This window comes from Calonectris borealis, chromosome 1, assembly GCF_964195595.1.
Source record: "Calonectris borealis chromosome 1, bCalBor7.hap1.2, whole genome shotgun sequence".
NCBI lineage: Eukaryota > Metazoa > Chordata > Aves > Procellariiformes > Procellariidae > Calonectris > Calonectris borealis.
In genome coordinates, this window is record NC_134312.1 from 136,229,622 (window position 1) to 136,253,348 (window position 23,727).

General features: G+C 39.8%; 1 protein-coding gene across 2 annotated transcripts in view; it reads right to left on the bottom strand.

Moving 5' to 3' along the window:
* GLRA2 (glycine receptor alpha 2) overlaps positions 1–23,727 on the bottom strand; it is a 129,722-nt gene that overhangs the window by 100,370 nt on the left and 5,625 nt on the right. Inside the window, exon 3 of one of the 2 annotated variants that reach the window (XM_075175828.1) lies at positions 6,585–6,652. In XM_075175828.1, the coding sequence (XP_075031929.1) occupies positions 6,585–6,652 (68 nt within the window). Of the gene's footprint in view, positions 1–6,584; positions 6,653–6,748; positions 6,817–23,727 lie in introns of both variants that reach the window. The other variant, XM_075175818.1, reaches the window with a different exon arrangement.

Consider the following 23,727-nt stretch of genomic DNA (forward strand, 5'->3'; position numbering starts at 1 on the left):
CAACAAAGATTCTATAAAATTACTAATTTAAATAAATTGCTTCCAATATGTAAATCAGTTATTTCTAATGTAGTCATGAATAATTGCTAATTCCAGTGAAGCCAGATTTGTATAGAGGAAATTAAATCAGCACTTCTTATTTACTGTTTGTATCCTTTTTCTATCTACCGTATGCTTTTCTCTGTAGGTTCCTTCATTCATTCCTCCCTCTCTGCACCCCTCTGCATTGTTCTAATTGCATTCTTCTGCTTAGTGGTCTGCTAGTCACAACTGGGAAAGGCAGCAATTATTCAGAGGTTCGTTTAGAACTAATGTTAACGCTGTGTCAAGAACTGGCTGTTAAAGGGGAGTGTGAAAAGAGCTTTTGGGGTCTAAACTCTCTGGAGGGAATGGAAAGATGCTAAAGCTTATTCTCCTTATTCTGAATTTCCAAAATCAGCAAATAAGAACTTCACCTCCCCCATCTTTCCCTGCCATTATAGCATATTTACCTGAAATTGCTACACTTAACTTGCTGTCTTAGAAATACATCTACTTCTCCTCTAAAAGGAAAATATTTAATAATATTTATATCAATTATATTATCTGAAGGAATATACTAGCAAATAATTCTTCCAACTGTACAAACCCCTCACATTTAAGATTTGCTTCATGATAGCAGCAGTACATTAAAATGGCAGCACTGAGCTTTTGATTTGGAAAATGTATGAGTTGACCTGGGTTTAGTTAGGCCACTGAACTGCGTAGTCTAAAGAACTTATTATACTTGAAATGTAAATAAATATTCTCACTCTGATTAGAGCTGCAGAAAGCAGCTTGCCCAATATGCAGACTCTGTGAAACGAACCCCTCCAAGCTTCAGCGTTTCCCACCCTTCATTCAGTAGGTTGGTGAAGAAGTGTGCTGCTGCCCTGACAGAATATTTCTGACATCCAAACTGATGCCATTTTTGAACCCTATGGGATGATGCTTTAAAATCTCACTAGGAATGTGAATTTTCTTGCTTTCTTTATCATTTTCATTTTGCTGTTGGGTAGAGGCGAGTCAAAACAGGAGTGTCTACTAATCAGAGCAAGACAGACCTGAGAGAGGTCTCAAGAATAGCAGATTTATTAAAGATACTTACAAAAGCCTGTATCTTTTTTTCACAAGCAACTGTACTTTTATGATGGTGGTGTTTCATACAGTTAAAGATCAAATAGCTACTTGCAGTTCTGTGCTTATAAATGTCATCACATCTTGTGAGGATACACTAACCCTAAGCATACTTTCCCTTGTTTCTCAGTCTTAGTTATAAAGTTTTAGTTATAAAGCCAGGGAAGCACTTGATTTTCATTCTGCACAAAAGAAGACAGGAGCTGTCATCCGCAACTGCTGCTAGAATAAAATTGCTACAATGTCTTTAATTTTTCTTTGAAATAAGATATACAATGAAGTCTATCAAAAGCAGAGGGATTTGTCCCCCCATGACATAGAAATCGTAAATCAGTCGAATCAGTAAATTTTTTTGAAATATCTAAAAATAAATGTGCTTTCATAAACTTCAGTAGCTGGTGATTTAGATAACAAAAAACAGTCTGAAAAATCCTTATTCATAGAAGAGCTTGCATATGATGATATATATTATACCAAAAGCATAAATTATACCAATATGATTATACTATCTTTTTCAATATGTACCTTCATAAATATATCAGAGCCATCACACTGATACACTTAGAAATGCTTTCTCTCTGCAAGCTTTGTTGTTAGAAGCAAAACAGCACTGAAACCTTTGTTTATGTCTGATAGGCTTTGCATATATAGAGATGTATAGATATTTTAATAAGAAATAAAAATGGAAATATAATATAACATGCACATGACAAAACCATCATTACTTTTTTTCTCCTACGCTTGTGCTATAAGCAGCTGAGGGTGATGTGTGTTTACACAGTCAGACCTAATCATGTGCAGAATTTTGAATTTACTTTTCCTGTGCTAACATTGTAACTATCTTCCGAAGAAAAACTATCCTGAGAACGGTATCACAACATGGAGCTCAGGCAGACTACAGTGTGTATCTTGCAAGTTCCTGAGGGTAGAATTGGGTGGACTGGAGTAAAGCACTCCTACACAACCATGCGTACACCTGCTCCACAAATTCTTTCTGACAGCACCACTGCTCTGAATGAGTGTGGACCTGAAGATTCAATCTCAGTTGCAACACCAATGCCAGCGATATCTCAAGGCAACTCAGATAAACATTTTCCTCTGTTCTCAAGGCATAAGATCATGCTAAACGAATATTCATCTGATTCATTTTAGTAGATCTATTTGAAGATTCAGGGACTCCATCCACAGATATACTTAGTTTTTTCTATAGGAATCTAGAGAGAAATGGTCTTTCAGCAAACCCAAGGCCACCAGGTTCCCTTCCCAGAGCTTCAGCAAAGCTCTGGGTCCCTTTGACCTCAGGCAATGCTGTGGCAGGGGGATGCTGGGGAGCCCCGCTCCATTTTTGGTGCTATTTTCTGTCTCTGAACTGATGGTTATCTTAGATCTTAGCCTTCCTCCCATCTTCCCCTCCAACAGCATTGATTGCCCAGGTATTGAGTCAGAAGTCTGAGGCAAACAGCAGATTTAGCTGACTTTCCATGCATAGGAGGGGCTTGCCAAAGAGACTACTCTCTCTTTCCAAATCCTAAATATGAATGCTAAATGAAAAGTAGTGGTTTAATCATCTGTTTCAAGGCCATGTGACAGAACAGCACTTGGTTACCTATGTACTTAGGCACACAAGGTGCCCCCAATGGTTTCAGTGGGAGTCTCTTAAGCAGTTAAAACTATGCATGTGAATTAATCAGGATCTAACAAGCTGATTTGTAATTATGTTTTTTCTAGTGGGAAGATAATATCATACAGCCAGCCACAGCCAAGCATTATTGCTCCTAAAATTTTAAAAGGAACGGCATTTTTTCTGCTAACATAAGTAATCAAAACACAACTGGAGTTTGATGCATTTACCCCAAGAGAGAACCTGCTGCATTGTGTCAGTCATTGATTATAGGGCATAACGACAATAATAATGTCCTCGCAGTTAGTCATTTCTGTAATTAACAATTAGCTCATCAATGTACAAACTGCTCTTAGCTTCTCCTACAGCTGATAGCTAAAAAATCCTGGTCATTAACAACACTGAACATCTGAATTCTTTGGGACTCTGCCCAGCCTGATGTAGATTACTCATCTGTGATACTCAACTGCAGTCATGCTGTACAGTGAATTTTCTGCTGAATACTCTGTGTGTGAATGCTTCCAAAAATAGATACAGACCTTACTGGCATAACTGCTTTATTCAGTGAAGGAACGCCTTTTTCTCTTTCTTTGCAAGTAAGGGCTTAAATGAAAGACAAGCGAACCAGTGAAGAAAATTTCCAACAATATTGACTCTGATCTGGCCTTTTTTTTTACTGTTTTTATTTTGGTATAATATACATCATCCTAATATAGAAGAAAACCATTTCTTTTGGAGAAAAAAAAAAATCAGTTGCGATACTGTCCCGTACGTGCATTATAGTGCAGAAAGACTAATACATATGCATTTTGTTTCCCTAGATTTTTGGGAACAAAACTCATGAAGACTCTATGGAATTCATCCATTTGGAGAAAGCCAGCACAAAATCCTGTATTATTTCTGATTGAAGGGATTTAGCTTTTAGATGAATATACTGGACATAGGAGTTGTGTTGACTTTTCACACAGAAGTGAATTTCACCTTGGTGTCCGTCCTAATCATAAAACAGAAGCTATTCCTGCTGATGTTATTGAGAACCTGGTTTACTGAATGTAGTAGGTCTGGGACTGTAATCCTGTTTGCCATGTTCATTTCTCCTACTGAAAGCTTCTCTAAACAAGTTTTCATCTCCCAAGTAGATCGTCCAAGTTACATTGATAATGTCCCTTTGACACATATATATGGTTTCATTAAGCATTCCTGTCCTCTGAGACAGGAGTGTCTCTATTGAACTTACAATCCAGGGTTTTAAATGAATCTTTTAGTTTTATGTCAAAACCATCAAGAGCATTTTATAGGAAAAAATGAATCCTAGCAGTCAAACAAAACTCATTATTTATCACAAGGGATGCCAACATTTTTACCACATGATTACATCTGTTGCAGAAAGGCAAAGTAGACGGAACAGTAATTGATGTCTGCCTCTCAGAGTTGTTTTAAAACATCCTAAAACTAGTCACACTAGTCATTAAAGAAATGACAGCATTAAGAAAATCAATATCAAACCATTGAACAGCATCTAAGAGAAATCTTTCCACACTTTCAGCAGATATTATGAACAAAGCAAAGTAAGAAAGCCAATAGTCTTTGTTTTCATCTGCTTGAATGTTTGGCTGTTTTCAGCAGAATGTGTTAATGAACATTGGAAAGGTGCACATTAACATATTTGATAGAAGGTAAAATGCAATGAGGGGATTTAATCAAAGCAATGAAGGAGTCTAATTAATGCAATCAGCATTAGATCGTGCAAATATTTTCATTGAATGCCATCTTGTAAAGCCAGTGACGTGCAGGATTTTTGCTACTTAATGCTATGCTGATGCCTCTATACACTAGGATCAACAGACATGGCTGGGTAAAAAAAGGCTACATTCATAGCTATGTTCTCAGAATCCTTTAAACATAGGAAAACAAATGAAGTTTTCAAAAAAAAAAAAAAAGACATTTAAATCTGTTGATAATTATGTTACATCAAGACATGTTTTTCCCCATCATTTTTAACTTGATTTTGGTTTTCTTTTAAGGTGTTTTTAAAATATTACAGATACATATTCTAAAGCATTAACGTATCTTTTTATTTTATAGCTCTGTGTGTTATAGCTTGCCATTCATAGAAGAATCTTTCCCAAACTATTTAAGAAAGCAACCTGCCTAGCAATATCTTGCCCTTTATCTCTAGAAAACATTAAACAACAGGGTGGTTTTTTAAATAAAAATATTTAGAAGAGAAGATTTGTGTTCTTACATTCTTAGGCACCAGTTACTAAAATGGTGGCTTGAATTACAATTTAATTTAAATGAAGTATTTGAATATTAAATAATATAATTATTGGGCTAAATATCTGCTCTTCCTTCATAATGCAAGGATTGCAAGGCAGCATCTATCCCATTTTATAAAAAAATTGTTCTTTGGTCTACCTTAAGTCCTTTTGTGGGTAGCAAGTTCATTTTTAGTTACCCAGAACTCAGTCCTACAGGATGTTAAGCCCCTTTATTGCCTCTGGCTTCAGCAAATACAGGAAGACCTGGACGCTATGCAGGAATCCCCGGAAAACAGACTTGTGAAGCTACATTGCAATTGCTTCAAAAGTGTCCATAGTGTCCTGAGGCAATGAAAACAACTCTTGCAAAATTTCAATGAAGGTGAGAGCACCCATTTTTAGTTTATTTTGTGGCAGCGGTGACTTGAAGATTCAAAGTCAAGATGGGATTTGTCACTAAACCCTTTCTAGAATGGGTTTAACCCACTTCTTGTATATGAGCACCTAATAATTATTACAGGTTTATCACATTATTATAAGAAAGCCATCAAAAAACTCTCTCTGGACTAACCCCAGTAGTCAGGTGTAGGTATAAATAATAAATTGAATAAATAACTGATCTTTTTTGTTCATTGTTTGAAAAAGAAGATTAAAAAACTCAGCATGTTTTTAAATGGACTCAGAAAAAGTATTTTTCATTTTTTTAGCAAATACTGACAAAAAAGAAAACTCACTTCTAGAATAAAAAAGAAAAAATTTTGGACTAAATGGACTAATTGGACTAAAATTTTCGTTTCAATTTTTTTAGCTTGACTTTGTTAATCCTAAATTTTGGTAATTTTTAAAAGAAATATCTAATCTTGAAATGAAAAATCAAACTATTTATTTTTATATATATCAAAATTAAAACTCTGACATTTTCATGTTGGCCTTGTTTTTTTGACTGATAAGGTTCTTTGAATTCAGTCAAAATACACATTTCATTCAGCTGGGGTCCCATCATTTCCTAGTACCAATTTAACCCTCAAAATACCTAAGTCTCCTTATAGCTATATGTTTTAGTTATTTGACTCAAGTTATGCATTCACTTCAGTTACTGATGTGGCTGCAGTTCACAGAGATTTAGCTAAGTTAAACAAGACCGTTCTGGTAGCTCTGTCAGCACAGTCTGCAGCAGCAGATAATTCAGCACTCCCACTCAAAATATGGAGTACTTGGCAGAGAGCCTCACAGCTGAACTCCAGCCATTCCTCTGCCTCTTCGGTGCTAATAAAACCTGAGAAACCTTGTTTGCACACACCTATATTTGCTGCCATCACAGTCACTACAGACTATGGTGCAGTCACTACATACGTACTTTTAGACTTGGTAGTTGAGTTTAATAATTTATATATCTCTTTATATAGTTATTTTGTATTTATTTTAATTAAGCTGGTAGGTTTTTAGTAGCTTAATAACTTAGTAAATGTCCCCACGTCCTGAGCATCTCTATTCTACATCACATCCCACTTCTTCACAAGATGGCTTCAATGACCAGTCCCACTCACCATTGTAGTTTCTGCTATTGAACCAAAGCTGTTGATAAATATGTTGCAGGTAACATTTACAGGAGGACCTGCAAGTTGAACAATAAATAGAAAAATTGACAGGTTGTGTTCATGACATATATTAAGTATTGTTGTTCTCTTGCCAATGGCATCATAGCACTTACCATTGTGGTTTCTGTGACTGATCCAAAACTGTTGATAAAAATATTGCAAGTAACGTTTACTGGAGGACCTGTGGAATGCAATAAAAATGTTGCAATATACTTTGAAACAAAAGTACAGATCCCTCAGCCTCCGTACAATCTGGTACAGATGTGGCTGAAAACAAGTAGAAAGTGAGTTTTCCCAAACAGATCATGTAAACATCGATCAAAAGAAAAACATTATCAACACTAATTTAATTAACCTAGTTTCATTGGAATACACGAATACACAAATACACAGAACTACATCCTTGCATTTAAGGATTTATAAGAAAAGGTGAGTGAGTATAACAGCTTTTTCTTTATCCGCAGTACCAGCGCAGAATATGCTTTAGCATTGCAACCACTCCTCTCTCCCTTCCTTCTTAGACTTAAAATTAAAAGATTACCTCTCCACACCTATTCCACTCTGTATGCAAAGGCTTGCCACTGAAATTCCCAGAAAGGGCCACTTTTCACACTGATTCCAGTCCACTGAAAATGAATTTAGACAAGCAGCTCTTCGTGCACCTGATCTGGAGATGTCTGCCTTGCCACAAACAAATATTTTAGCAATATCTGTTCTGGCTTGACACAGCTTTCATTAAACAGCTATTTGTAATCTCTTCCTTCCCATCTCCTTTCCTGTCATTCAGCAGTCACTGACATGTAGCAGAATGAATGGGGACTTAATATTTAATTAGTTGTCTATTAACCTCCTAGTTTTTTAGGCGTGATGATATAAACAGGGGTTCTCAACTGAATCAAAAAGGATTAATGCTAAATGCCTGAATTTCAGTGATGCAAAAGTTGATACAAGCATTGAGTATCAAGTACTTTCTTCTCTCTTTTCTCATTATTATTTTTAATCACATTATTTTCCTTATATTAAAAAAAATAATGTCAGAGAACAGAATATAGATACCTACATTTGGTTTCATATTTAGATCTGAAATTGCTTTACAAAAGATGAAAACATTGTTACTTTCTTTTCTGAAAAATGGAAGGATAGGTTAATGTGCCCAGTGAAACCCAGTACACTATCAGCTTCCTGAGTGCTAGATCATCCACCTTCGAGGAAACAAACATGTTGCTTTTGGGAAGAAAAACCACAACAGTAATATGCTTTGAGGCTGTTAAATAAATGAAGTGTGTTGTTATTTATTATTTATTTATTTATTAAATAAATAAATGAAATGTGTTGTTCAACTCAGTTTTTGCAACAATTGTTTTTAAAAAAACATTTCCTTTTTATGTTGTAAATGTGTTCTCACTTTCAACACCAAGCTAAAACAATCCAAATAGTCTGCTATCCTCCCTCCATAGTATCATTTTTTTTCCTTTTTACTTGATGATATTTCTACAAGTTGGGCAGCTTGACCAACACATTTCTTTACATCTAAACAAAGAGAATCACTGAATCATTGAAGTTGGAAGGAGACCTTTGGGGATCACCCAGTCTCCCCTAGTCCATCTAGTCCCAGTGCAGGGTCAGCTGGAGCAGGTTACTCAGAACCATGCCCCGTCAGGTTTTGAATATCTCCAGGGATGGAGACTCCACAACAGCTTCTCTGGGCAACCTGTGCCAGTGCTCAGTCACCCTCACAGTAAAAGGTTTTTCTTACATTTAAGTGGAATGTCCTGTGTTTCAGTTTGTGCCCACTGCCTCTTGTCCTATAACTGGCTACCGCTGAGAAGAATCTGGATCCACCTTCTTTACTTACCTCCCATCAGTTACTTATGAACATGGATAAGATCCCCCTGAACCTTATCTTCTCCAGGCTGAGCGGCCTCAGCTATCCCAGCCTCTTCTTGTATGACAGATCCTCCAGTCCTTTAATCACCTTCGTGACCCTTTGCTGGGCCCACACCAGTAAGTCCATGTCTCTCTTATACTGAGCAGCCCAGAGCTGGACCCAGCGGTCCAGATGTGCGTCACCAGTGCTGAGCAGAGTGAAGGATCCCCTCCCTCAACCTGCTGGCAATGCTCTGCCTAATGCAGCCCAGGAGGCTATCGGCCGCCTTTGCTGCAAGGGCACATTGCTGACTCATGTTCAACTTGGTGTCCACCAGGACAGCTGCATTCCAGTTGGTCATCTCCCAGATTGTTCCTCCCCAGGTGCAGGACTGCATTTCCCCTTGCTGAACATCGTGAGGTTCCTATTGGCCCATTTCTGCAGCCTACCCAGCTGCTTCTGAATGGCAGCACAACCCTCTGGGGCATCAACCATTCCTCCCAGTCTTGTATCTGCTGCAAACCTGTTGAGGGTGCACTCTGTCCCATCATCCAGGTAATTAATGAAGGTGTTAAACAGTATCAACCCCTGCAGTACACCAGTAGTGACTGGCTTCCAGCTGGACTTCGTGCTGCTGATCACAACCCTTTGAGCATGGCAATTCAGCCAGTTTTCCATGTACCTCACTGTCCATTTATCTAGTCTGTTCCAATAGTTTGTCTATGAGGATGTTGTGACAGACAGTGCCAAAAGCCTTGCTAAAGTTGAGATAAACAACAACCTCTGTTCTCCCCTCATCCATGAAGCCAGTCAAGTCAAGTCATCATAAAAGGCTATTAGTGTAGTCAGGAATGATTTCCCCTTCATAAATCCATATTGTCCATCCATCCCCAGTCATCTTCCTGTCCTTCATATCTGGAAATGACTTCAAGGAGGATTTGCTTCAGGCTTTGAGGTATGACTGGCCAGAACTGGTAGTTCCTCAATCTTCCTCCTTGTCCTTCTTGAAGATAGGAGCGATACTTTTTTCCTTTGATGAGGAACCTCCTCCAGTCGCCATGACCTTTCAAAGATAATTAAGAATGGCCCCACAATGCCGTCAGCCAGCTCCCTCAGCACTTGTGGGTGCTTTCTGTGTGGTCCCATGGACTTGTCTGTGTCCAGTTTGCCTAGACGCTCTGTAGCCTGATTCTTCTCCATTAAGTTTTCCTTGTTCGGGACTTTCCCACAGGTCGCAGGGCATGGGATTCCTGAAAACCAGTCTTATCAGTAAAGACTGAGGTGAAGGAGGCATTGAGTGCCTTGGCATTTTCCCATGCTTTTTGTCAACTTTTCTTTAATATCATGGTGTCGTCTTGCAAAAGCCACCATATGTGAGCACCACAGCTTTCAATTCCTGAGTGCCAGCAGAACCTAATAAACACGCTTATCTATGTTAGGAAAACATACTTACCTATGTTAGGAAATACACTACCGCACCACAGACTGCAGTTCAGATGTACACTAAGTAGGTACATGCTAGAGCACTTATCTTACAACAAAGCCTCCCTCCATTTCTCTACTCAATTGTATAATGTCTTTTACTTGTCTTCTGCTGGTAGATGTGGAATAGTATAAGAGCTCAGTAAACCTAAGTACTGCCAGCAAAACCAGTCACGTTCTCTTCATCCTCAGAGTTTTCTGGAAAGAGCTTTATTGGTGAGATATCACCAATTTGATTTTTTTCTGATCATTTATATTTGTTTATAAACATCAAAAACGTAATGCAAGATTTGCAACCAAATGAGAACAGAAGATACTTATCAGAGGATCTTAAAAACTAACATTTGATCATATAACTTACAGATTCTAAGCTAAAAGTCCAACTTTCTCTTAAAGTCAATCTGCTAGTGATGGGTTTTCTAAATGTGCATAGGAAACACAAGCCAAATCAAGTAGATAAGAAAAAGATAACTAACTGAGCACTGAAGTTCGAAATGCTTTTATTCTTTTTTTATTGAGCTTTTTTCCTACTGTTGATATTATTTCAGTGGGGAGGGGGTGTATAGGTGTTGTACATCTTAAGGAAGAAGTGCACTTTCAGGATGGCATACAACACCATTTTTTCCAATGAAACGTTTCACACACTCCATCCTATAAAATTTTCCTCATCTAATAGTTCAGTTAAAATGAAAGCAGTAAACTTCTATGAAGTATAGCCAAGGCAATGTAAACATTTATTTTGACTTTACTGCTTAAAATCTAAAAAGAGTTGACATTGCCTCTGAAAAATTAAGCAAAGTATACTTTATAATGAAATCCTTTTTTCCCCCTACTTTTCCTTTTGTCACCAATGCAACAAGGTAACAGTCCAGGTGCCTTTCAGGCACATTCAAGATAATCAAAGCAATTTTCGAGTCATAAGGAAAATGTCTGTTTCTTGAAAGGACCCAGGCAAAAAAACCAACCAAACCCAAAACAGGTGGCTAACGCTCAAATCCACCAGAAAGTAGATGTGTGCTATTCTGACAAACAGCTAAGATACCGCTTCTGTTCCCTGCAGTTCCCTTCCCCCTGCTTCCCCAGGGGGGGCTGCTGCTACTGCCAGCCGAAGGGACTCTCCGATACACTTTTTGAAAAGCCCTGACATTATACTGTCTCATACACCTCCTGTGACTTCGGGACTTAGCACTTAGCATTTACAGAAAGTCCTCAGCACTCATCTGCTCACCTTACCCACAAGAAACCCTGAAGATACTGAATATTCCCCTGAATTTGCTGTGGCATATTGCCTCATAGCTCCTGTACTATGACCTTGCCACTGTCTGGCTAGAGATTGAATCCTTTCCTTGTCAGCTGCCAGAGGGGGTGAATCCATCCCAGCACGTGGGGGAGTCCCCATGTTGAGTGGCGGGTGCTGAAAGATGTACGCTGAGCCCCGTCCAGCTGCTAACTGCAGCTTTTGGTGAATATTCTCCAGTATTGATTACACACGGCCCCAAACCTTCCTTCATTTGGTAGGTTCTTGAGAAGACTTACTTGTACTCTTGCCCTGGAGATCATCCTAACTGCAACTAATTGTAACTGTATTCTCATGTCCATCCCAACTCTGCCTTTGTGGTGTACGGTTTCCAGGCTGCACCTGGCAGCCTTTTTTTCTTCATATTAATTTCAGCCATATAGATAAAATGTCCTTAGTGGGAATATTATAATCATACAAGAGATTTAAAATGATACTTGTGCACTTGTCAGTTTTCTTTGACGTGTATTTATTGAGGGATTTTGTAAGGCAAACTAAAATACAGTACACACACACACAGAACTGTGGGCAAAGCAGAGAGATGTGGAAGCAAAAATGAGAGATAATGAGGCAGAACCACCTCATGGAATGACAGTGAAAATACTGGCAAGATATTACAGATCTGTGAAGAATCTTGTGTTTTTCTCTATACGTAATGTTTTTTGGTCCATCTGCTGATTTTGGCCCACGTGCCAATGAAAGGAGTCTTTTCCCACCATCTTGGGTGGTTTATTTCATCCCATATACAGGGGAGAAAGGTGAACTGAACTGCCCTTCTCCCCTTACTGCAGAGAGCAGGATAAGCATCAGGACTGTTTGAAAAGATTAAAATCAGTCCCGCTTGAGTGTAGGGATAGAGCAGGGATCCAGGAACAGGACCAAGGGGCAAAGCGAGGAGGCAGTGATCCCACCAGGGCCTGGGCGTCCCCTCGTCTGTGGAGCAGGGATTTCATGTCTGAGCTTAAACGAGGGAAGGGATCAAAATGTGGGTGAGGGCAGGACAAAGACCCACATGCTGACCTGAGCACTGGTAACACAGATCCCAGGACAGCAAGCAGAGCTTGCTGGAGATGGTTTTTTAATTGCCAGTTTTGGAGGCAGCTGGGGTTTTAGCAACCATTTCTCCTCAGCCAAAGTGAACAGCCTCCAACGTCCAGCACAGTCCTCATGAGACCTCAAACAGAGCTAACCTCCATGGAGGGCTCTGCTTTTGCAGCTGCAGTACTACAGGCACCTGAATTACCACTTCAAGAGCTTGCCAATGCATCTCTTCTTGGCCCTGCAGGCACATCCCTGTAAGTCAGACAGCAAGGCTGAGCTACTGCTGGGACATCTCAGCTGGCCATGGTCATTAGGCAGGAGCAAGTTGTTTATCTTCCTGGCTTCCTACCTGCTCAGGGTGAGACAGGCGGGGTAAGGAATGGAGAAGTGCTGTCAAAGGCAGCTCAGCCAGTCCTGTGGCCAGGGACCACGGATATTGGGCCAGGGAGAGAAAGGCAGCTTTGATGCACTAGAAAAGTTCCTCTGAGCCATAGGGATCCTGCAGCTACTCCAGAAGCAGTGCATCTTGCACACTTGTTTTCAAGGATCTGTATAATGCATAGTCCAACCCCTGATGAGAAAATTCACATGATTTAACAAGTTTACTTAAGGTTCTAGTAAGAAAGCAGGAGGTAGACCACAGGTAGTCTTTATTGCAAGTACCTAGGTAAGCCTTCTCCCTTTCCCTATCTTTCTGCCGCTGGGCAAAACCAATGTTTTACTCCATTTAAACAACATTACCTCATTAGAGCGTTAACAGCAAGGGAAATGTATCAGTCACAGGAAGCAAAATTACACCAGGACAACATAGTTACCCTAAGGCCTACAAATCAAGGTGACATTTCTTGTTGGGGAGTGATGCCTTTCATTTATGAGGTTGTCTTTCTGTGGGATTTCCTTGGAGTGCATCACCCTGACTCCCTAAGTATAATCATGCCCAGTAAACAGAGAATTCCTTCTTCTTTAGAAGTACTCACCACAATCCAATGATGTACCACAGAAATCATTATGCTTATGTCACTTTTATTATTCATTGACGGCAATTCTACCTACTAAACAAACAAAAAAAATTCCAAAAGCCAGAAAAAAACACAAGGGCAGAGATCTCAGGAACCTCTGAAATACAGTAATTGTATGATACTTTGCATTGATGCAATTTGCTGGAAAAATCAAATAAAGACAAAATTATTGTTCTGCTTCATCAAGATAAAACCAACATCCTCCGAAAGTTCATCTGTCATATATAATTACTTAGGTTGCTGAGATTGCCATATGTCCTGGTAGGAATGTGGCAACAGTTTTGGATGCTTACTGTTGCATCTGAGCCTCAGAATCATATTCTGTGATATCAGTATACATTTATGATCAACAGAATAAGGCTAAGAGCCACGAAGGCACTTACAGAGCCAGAGCAAGACCTGCAGAGATATTCAGGTGTCTAAATCCTTTTTAGGACTCTCATTCCCACTGATATCACTGAGCCCAAATACTACCAAGTATCTGAGCAATATATGTGAGCAATGCCACTTATGGCAATGGCATTTACAAACTGGAGGAGACACAACATGTCCTACCCAAAGCAGGAGAGGCAGAGAGCCAACGCTGAACGGAATCAGCAGGAAAGCATTACAGATAGAGGAAAGTACAATTTTTCCCTACTTCCAGCTGCCTATTTCCAGAAGTGCACATGCAGGCACACACACAAATATAAATAAGCAAAATGACATCAAGAGAACTATTCTCTTACATCAAGATTTAAACTGCTTCCCTTCACTTGGTTAACTTGAGAAAACATCTGAGCAAAAATAGGGCCTTATGACATGACCTGGATATAAAAAGGGCATGTGACATTCCAAAATTGAAAGCTCTTCTTCAGCAAAATACCACTGAGGCCTCACAAGACAAATACTCAAGCGATTGTCAGATCCAGGTGGTTACAGAATGAGTCACAGAAAGAAAATGTCTCTGGAGTAAGTACAGCTAAAGACATCTATATGTATGCATTGACATAGTCTGAGGTCAAACAGTGAGTAATCAATTTCTGAAGTGGTATGTGAGTTTTCAGCTGTGGGACTCTTGCTGAATGTAGCGGGAGTCATGCCAGTAAAATCCTATCAATGTTTCACGGAAGGAGAATCCCTGCTAAGATGCACTTTTTTGTGCCTTAAAGCGCCTGTGAAAATTGTTGGATTGGTATGATTCACATTCTGTGAATGCCTTTGTCCCCAGACCCAGATCTGGAAGAGGAAGGTAAGTCTCACACTTAAAACCTCTTCAGTTCTGCATTTGGCATTACAGGATAGTCCACACGATGTGTTCATTCTTCCCTGCCTCTTTCTGCTGAGGCTGATAACAGAAACATATATTACTGTCAGCTCTGGGGTGCAGTGGGATATTTCCACATAGGTTATCTAATAGACACTGCACAAGAACAATTTCCAGGCACTATTTTATTTCACTCCACAAACCAGGAGCTCAGAAATGAAAAGCCCTTTAAAGAGTTGACATGCTCCTGATGTACCCAGCTAACCTGAGCTAGTCTACAAAGAATATATAGCCATAGCAGTCACAACGGATTGTATAAATGCACTGGGGCTGGCCTTCACGTAGGTAGTTTGAGGGCTGCTGCTGATGTAGCCATGGCAGCTGGAATTCACTGGAGGCCATTAACCTCAGGCACTGTAGCTTGTGCTGAGCTCTGTATCACCTCGGTGTGGCGCAGAGCACCTCTGAGCACATCACTTGAAAGCTAACTCAGCTATTTCTACACAAGCCTCAGTCACATTTGTGACTGAGTGCAGCCAGTCCCAGAGCTAAAGCCTTCCATGTTCAAATGAGTCTGTGGAAATAAATCTAAAAAGCAGTGAATCAGAAATCTTACATCCAGAAACTTCCCATTGGAACTAGAAGCCTATAGTGCAAAGTTACTTAGGACTTACGTCAACTTTGAAAATATTCAAATAAATGTTTTAATTCTTCATATGTCCATCAAACTACTTTTTTTTTTCTGAGCCCTCTACTCTTCTTTCAAATATTTCCCTCCCAAGTCATGACAAACACCTCACTGCAAGGCATGTCTTTCTGAAGTCTTTCTTCCCCCAATGCAATAGAGCAATGGGTAGTAGTTGGGGAAATTGAATTGTTTGCTTTTCTTATGACATGAAAAGATCCAGGCACCTACTTCTTTTCTCATCACAAAACCGTGCTCACCGAAGAGAGCAAATGGCAAGGCAGAGGCTCTCAGCCTCACTGGGAGCAAGTAGCAGAGATGCTCCTTGCACCTGATTCTGAGAAACTGCTTGGTTGTTTTGCATTAATGAAGACAGAGCTCTTCACTGCTGATCAGCATGAGAACTGCATAATGTGTGCAGAGGCCTGGGACACTCCTGAATGTGGTTAAATAAAAGATGGTATTACTCCTCTGGTCATGAAATCTGCACTCCAGCATAGGGTGAGTCAAACTCCTCCTGGGTAATCTTAGTTTTAATAATGTTTTACAAAGTCAGTGAGGCCAACTCATCTAAAAGACCACATGGAACCACAAGATAAAAAATGTGCACTGAGAAGAGAAGGCAGGAGGGAAGATCTACTTAATGAAAAAAGAAGTATTAATAATAATATTGAAATGTTGTCAACCAGTCTAGGCTTCTATTTTCAGTCAGAATGAACTGCTTCATTCTGCTCGGCATACTCATCTCAAAACATTTATTTAAAAAAAAAAAGGTACTTCATTGCTTTCTCTCTAAATATTTCTTACTTTGTTCCTTCTCTGTGATTCCGATCTTGTGCTGCAGAAATTAATGGAAGGTCAGTTATAAAAGAAGTCAATAGGTACAGTCTCAAATACAGGGCTTGGTCAATACCTCTCTCTGTGGCCACAGAGAGGTCTCAAAATCAATTTTAATTCCTTTTTTTTGTTCTTCTGAGCTCGGACATTCACTTTATTTCACAATTCTGCCAGCTTTTCCTTTAATGTCTCCATAATGTTTCTTGCTTTACTGTCAGAAGGCATATGCAGGACTTGAAGAAAAAGAGCCATTTGGGTGACTAACATTACTGAGCAGACATTGATTTATGGCTGCTAGGGAATTATACACCAAATGATACATGGGACACAGATAAACAATGGGATTTAGAGAAATGGGGTGGCTTAGGCATAGGGACAAATGACAACAGAAATGGTCAGGAGCTGGTACAGGTGGCAATCTGCAACTGGTCAGAGACACACAGACCCATATACTCACCACATCTAGCACTAATAAAAACCTTTCAACTATTGGGAACTTCCCATTTTTTACCTCCTTATAGTTCAATTCATTTCCATACAATCTGCGCAGAATATTACTTTGAAATGAATTCCTCCCTCCCGACTCTCAGCTTCAATGCTCCCATCAGTTGATCTGTTGCATGTTTAGCTCACTTTCCTATCCCCTCTCCTTCACACATCCCCTTTCCCTTTGGGAACCTCCTATGTGATCTCTCACATCCTGAATACCAAAAAGGATCTGTCTTTTAAGACCAAGACATCCTTAAGGCACTGCTTGGGTGTCTTTCACCAGTGATTTTTTCAGTCATCACTTCTTCCTATGTATAAAATGGCTGGAAGAATGGGAGAGGGAATGAGAACCTTTCACCAACCTAGAAAATAAGCATCTTATAAACTGACTGGCTTACTTTTTTATCGATACCAAACCACTTGTTGTAAGGAAACTATCACCTCTTTGATGCGGGACGCTCACTGCATTGCTGAGAGGAGCATCATGTGGCTTTCACACAGGCTCAGAGCTCTGCTGGCATAGAGTGTGTTGCAGGGTCAGGGCCTATGGTCTTTTTCTGGTTTCTACCAATAGTCATCCTGAGTAAGAGTCTTATACAAAGTTATCCAAATGAGACTATATCCACACTGCGGAGCTTATTGGCTTGAATTGAATCTGTCCCTAATTATTTATAACTTTGATAAGTCAAAGTTTTTATTTTATTATAAAAAAAGAAGAGTTAAGATCTGTTTTTACCAGATTGTGTGTGCTTTACCCTACATGCCTCAGAAGTGTGACAAACCCAAAATTCTCGGGGGTATGAAGCCAAAGAGCTACAAAATTATTCTCGGGAGTATAGAGCCAAAGAGCTGCAAAATTCTCCCAGCTGCTTATTTTTAGGATGGCTTCTATAACCAGATTGACCAAAGGCTTTTAACACCTCAGACTGCTCCATCTGATGGTATATCACTCTCTGGAAAGGAAAATTGCTGCAGTCTGAAACCCTTAGGCGGAGTGGCCATATCTGCATTTTAGTTTGGCATAGGACAGAGTATGTGCATGTTGTTTATGCATAGGCAATAGGCTACTTTCACATCTGGAAAAAGAAGTTTTTACATATGTTTCTGGTTTGGCCTCATACATTAATCTGCATGCATCTCTTCAATAACTGCTTTACATTGCATTGTGAGAGTTTATAGCAGCATTCCTGCCAAAGTGTTATTGTTATTTTATTTATTATTTAGGACTAACTCTTTATTAGACATAGTAAACAGCACAAGAATAAAGAGCAGTCCTGATAAGACAGTTTTATAGCCTAAGAGGAAGACATAAAGACAGCACACATTGGGAATGTAGTCATTAGAGGCAGCCTAACATAATGAGTATTGATCTGGTTTTCCCTGACCAGCTATTGCTGGTTTAAGGAAAGCATTTAGCCTTTTCTCATCTATATTTCCCCAAGTACAAAAGCGAGGGAGATATAACACATAGATGTGTTCCCAGGACGGAGGAAGAATGAGTTTGTTCATGCCGTGTGAACCGATTGAATATCAGTTACTATTCTTTAAGGGAACATGTCCACAATTCAGCTAGTCACAGATGTGCCCAGTTACTTCCATGCAGTCCTGGCCTTTGGAGACATAGAACACAGGTAGGGGTTATTAGCTTTCGGAGGAGAGCATCATACCACTACTGTGCTTCCCTGGACAGCCCACTCTTTGCTATAGCCAAAAAAATCTCGACCCCATGATAGGTAGAAGCCGTTGCAGTGTCTGACACTTTGATGTGTAACACCCAGGCCCTTGTGGAGGAATCCTAAGGGCCTCATAGAGTCCACGGGCAGAGCACGATGCTTCAGCACAGTGGGGCATCATTTGCAGAGAGCAAATAATTCACAATAGGCTCTTCAGGGGCCCTCCTGAAACCCTGCTTCTCAGCAAGGCTGAGGTATCTCACTCAGGATCCATAGCTCAGAGCATTTTCCACAAGTCAACACATACACCCTTCCTTTGAAAAAACATTCAAAAATTTCAATCTTTCCTTCTAAAACACAGCCAGCTTTGCGGCCCATAACAAAATGTTGAGAGATTTCATGCAGAAAGAGTCCTTTCTAGGATCTTCTACATCTGCCTCAGATTGAAGGGATGCAAACTTACACCTCCTAGGCTACAAGGCTATGGGTTTCTTGGGACTGGAGTAGGAAATCTCTCACTGTCTCCTATTCAGAGGGGATGGGATTCATCCTAAAGTGCAGCTATGGTCACTTTTAAAAATATTTAATAGGTGTGGATAGCCTACCGAACCCAGCAAGTTGTGCAGCAAAGCACTTAGGATACAATATTTGGAAAAAGAGAGAGAAAGTGCACTCGCGGACATTTGTATCTTAGTGGTCGGGGCAATTATCAGGAAGAGTGAGAGAAGTGCTGGCTCCCAATCCCTGTCCTTACAACTTTTGCTGTAACAGTTACATCAGCTGCCCCAAAGGGGTAATGGCTACAACAGTCACTTTCGTGCATCACATCAAAATGGTCAAGAGTAAAAGGTCTCCCCTCTCGGACAAGCAGCTACATCACAAGATTGAAAAGCCATGTTCCCCTTATATTTTCTCCCGGGCTTAGTGAAGTTTGAATTCTTTGCTGTAAAATGGGCTGCTTGGAATCATTTATAGTACTTTGGATCAGATACTGAACCCTTTAAGCTGAGGGGAAACTGGACCAAAAATCTATATACTGTAGAGGAAGGCAGGCCACCCATAGACACTGTTGTGTGTTTGTGGTTTTTTTGGGTTTTTTAAGTGATCACAGATCCACCCTGAGAGGAATCCCTTTTCTGTGGAATATAAGGCAGGCTCTGAGATACCTGGTTCCTACAGGGAGATGGAGGTGGAGCAGTGCCTCATCAGAGAGCCTGGATTTGGCTGAGGAGTAAGGTGGGTGCTAAGCGAGGCAGCCTGGGGCAGTTCTGGGCACACTCAGGAGAATCTGAGGAGCTTTAAAATAAAACAGTAATGCACTGCCAGCTTTACACAGCAGGTAGATGGGGGATTTCCAGGGGGGTTTGTTTGTTTCTGGACTTATATTCCGTCTAAGTCCTGTTTTAAAAGTTTACTTCTTTTATCGGCTCATGAAGCCTTCATGCTTCCACTCTTCCCAGCTGCTGACATACAGCTGAGGCATAAGGAGTCATCAATGTGTCTTCATGCCCTTGCAATACCTGAGGACTGCTGGTAGCTGACACAGTTCAGATAAGGCACTAGGCTGCTCTAATTTATCCCTTACAAGTAACTGAATGCTTGGTGAAAGGCACTTCTCCCTCATGAACTGCACTGCTCACATCTTGCGTGCTTTCCAGAATCACAACCTCAATATTTCTGTAAATTTTGAATTTTAACCATGGACTTGGTGTTTATGACATTGGTAGGTCACTATTTATGCCAGATACTGTGTAACCTTCATCTTAGAGCTGTGTCAGACACCGTACCACCCTGTCTGCGTCATTGTGGGGGGTCTTCTCTGCAGACTGTTAAAATCATTCATTTCTGTGAAAGGTTGTGAAATGCGTATTTGGAAGCTGAACCATCAAACATACATTTTCTGATGACTTAATCAGAGATTTATATTCATATTTCCAGAGGGGAAAAAAAAAAGATAACGAGTCTGTCTAATAAAACTGCACATTTCTGCTTTACGTATACATATTCCTAGTTACTATATCACCGCATGTAATAGAATTGCAGTTTATAAATGTGTATATTTATAGTAAATTAAGTGTACATGTTTTTATATATTCTATATATATACTGCACGTTTTCTAAGACAGCTGAAGCACAACAAGACGCTTAACGAGTGACCCTAAGGCATTGGCTTCAACTGCATAGAAAATTTAAATCTAAACATGACACTGGATGTAATGAAAACAGTACAATTAAATTAGAACACGATTGGAACAATAGTGTCTCCTGCTTTGATATCGAAGATCTTTGGTTCTTCTTTGACATTTGTTTCTCATAAATTCCCTTGGCAGTTTATGTAACAGCAGACCAATATTCCATGACAACAGCCAAATCCATTGATATCTCTTAATTAAACCACTGGTTCTGAGTAAAGGCAACACACCAATACGATATGGATCACTGTGGCTAACCTTTTAAATATAAAAGAAGACCAGGGACAGATCCTCCGTGTGGATGCCATGAGGCACTCGTTAGCTTGTGCTTACACTGCTGCATGCTCGCAGCCTTTCTGACTTGCTTTGGAGGGAACTGGCTGCAGGAAGCTCAGAAAGAGATCCAGAGAATGAGCAAACAGCTAAGCAGCGTAGATAATCGGGGGGCCGCTTGAGCTTGCTGTCCGGTCCCATTTGTATGGAAGCCTAGACATAACCTAACTGGCCATGCAACTCCTCCAGCCTACTCATGTTCTGTGAAAGAACGTGAAGTTAAAGAAAGATGAGCAGAAGCACAAGTTCCATAGCCCTCTTTACCAGCAAATTTAAAAGAAACACAATTAAAAGAAACCTTGCGTAATTGCGGTAAAAAGGTTTCTGCATGAAATTGCGCATACCTAGGGTGGGGCTGAACATCATTTCCTTAGCTACATTTTTGTAGTTGAAGAAAAATGAAACAAAACCAAACAAACCCAATATCCTGTGGGTAAGGATCCTCATACAGCATCTGACTGTGCAGTGAGATGTGTGTACACAGCTTCATCTGAAAGCAGCATAAAGTTGTAGATGTGTTTCAAGGCAGAAAATAAATCAGAAGTGTGCCGCTCTAATAATGGATGCTTGCACATCTCAAGCAAGCTAGGGATTACACTTTAGGGAGTGTAATGGCCTGGCCACATCCAAAAACTGGCCACATAACCTTCCTCCTTCTACAATGCACCTTCAGTCCATGCCCTACAACAGGAATGCATCGATAGCGTGCACTCCCTTACTACATGCTGTCGTGCCTGAATGGGATTTGAGTCTCCATCGGCCATGGTCCTTTGTGGCTCAAACTGTGTGGAAAATAGCCCAGTACAGGATACTCACTGCATCTGACTTCATGGCCAGTAGCTGCTAGCAATGGAAGTCTGGCTTTGGGAAGGTTGTTAACCACTGGAGAACAAATCGCTGCAGCCCTGCAGCCTATCTTAGGTATGCTTTTCAATTCTTATATGTATTTAGAGGTTGTTTTTCCAACAGGTATTTATCGTGAAGTGTCACGTCTAGATTAAGGTCGACTTCTGCAGACAGTGCCTCTTCTTAGCACGTACATAGAAGCTGCTTTTATTTATTAAGCCTGATGCCATTAATTTCACCCTTGAATGTCATTCAGTGGTTTCCATTCATGCTTTTTTAAGCATTTCATTACTGCTCAACTCAGGGGCCAAATAAGTAAGCAATGGGCTTGAACATATGGGAAAAACTGACCCTTGCTGCCAAGGAGTTAAAGTATTAAAGTGCATAAGCCATTTCCTGTAACAGTTGTCAAGCTAATTTTCAGTAAATTACTTAGTCCATGTGTTTATTATTCAGATATAAACCCACTGACTCGGCATGAAAATGACATTACACCGCTGTAATCACAGACTAATCTTTTACAACTATAGTCACTACACCCCCAAACTGCATCCCTCTAACAAGACTTCTCTGAGTTCAGAAACAGCAGCTTTTGAGCAAGTTAATTCACACTGCATTGCACCGTCCGGTGATGAGGGTAACATTAATGGGCACTGTTGCTGCACGCCTCCATGTAACTCCATAAAAATTAGAATATTCTTTAGCAAGTAACGACTTAATGGGAAAGAATGAAGTATTTGACATAAAAGACATAGTAGTGCCTATAGATAAATAGTTTTCTCTATCTGATAATTTCTAGCTCATGTTTAGATTTTAAGTGGTTTTATAAGATGAAGGTGTTAAAAAGTGGAAATAATTTAGTAATCTCTGAAGGTCAACACCTGCTAGGAAACTTTAAATTCAAGCTGACTTTCCATTAGCCCCACGTCTCATGTTGTGATTAAGTTATAGATTGATCCCTTGTATCATGGCATTGCACACAGTGCTCCTGAGGGAGCCTGAGCTGAATATATGTTAATCTAAGCTACCACTTCACTATCCCTGTTTTTTACCAACGAGAAAGCACATTCTTGGATAGTTTTGTAACACAGATGTGCTACGCTGCTATTTCTGGTTTTGTTAAGGAAAGCAAAGTGAGCAGTGGAGAAAGTACAATCATCACTCTGATTTGTTGTTGGTGGTTTTTACCATTATAACATATAACATTAATATTAATCAGGTAAAAAGTACATCATGCAGGTTTCACTGTTTATTATTTTACAGAAACCACACTCAACTGATATTATAGTTGAAGAAGAAATAGCAAGTCAACTCATAGGACCACAAGCGTGTGTTTGCTGTCAGACAGACTCTCAGGGACTTCAATCAGTATTAGATTGCAGTCTTCATATTTACATTTAAAAGTATTCCCCTCCGTGTCCTTACACAAATTATTAGCCTATTCAAATTCAATAAAAGATAAGTGTAAGATGAAAAAGTATGCATTAAGTATCTGACAGACAGTGATTAAAGAAAGGCAATTTTGAGAGCTGTCCTTCTGGCACTTCTCTCTGGCTGTTCATCAGTGTGACAGTCCCTCTCAGTGCCTGGTCATTTTGTATCTGATCACTTGGTGTGTCAAGAAGAACCAGAAATCTGCTCCTTTGATTTCAAATGATTGTATAAGACAGAAAGACACAAAAAAGAAAGGATCTTCCAGTATACAGTACTGCTGTCAAAAAAAAAAAAAAAAAAAAAAACCCTGTTGTTCATGTCTAAACATTTATATATTCACCTGTTGCTCTACCATTACGTTCCTGAATTTTCTAATTCACAAGAGCAACTTAGAGAAAAGCAGTAACTAATGATGAAATGCTTTATCTGGATAAAACATCTGGTTCCAGTAAGTAGCATTTTTCTCTCTCTTTAGAATGCGTAGCCTTTATTCCACAAATTAATCAAATAGCTGCTGTTTTCCAGTAATTCAGACTAGTCATAAAAGTATATTTAATTATTGTATAATCAGTGGTATAAGATAAATGGTTTCTACTCAGTTGCCTTTCCATGAAATCAGACTTTTCTGACACTTTAAAATGCCTACGGTGA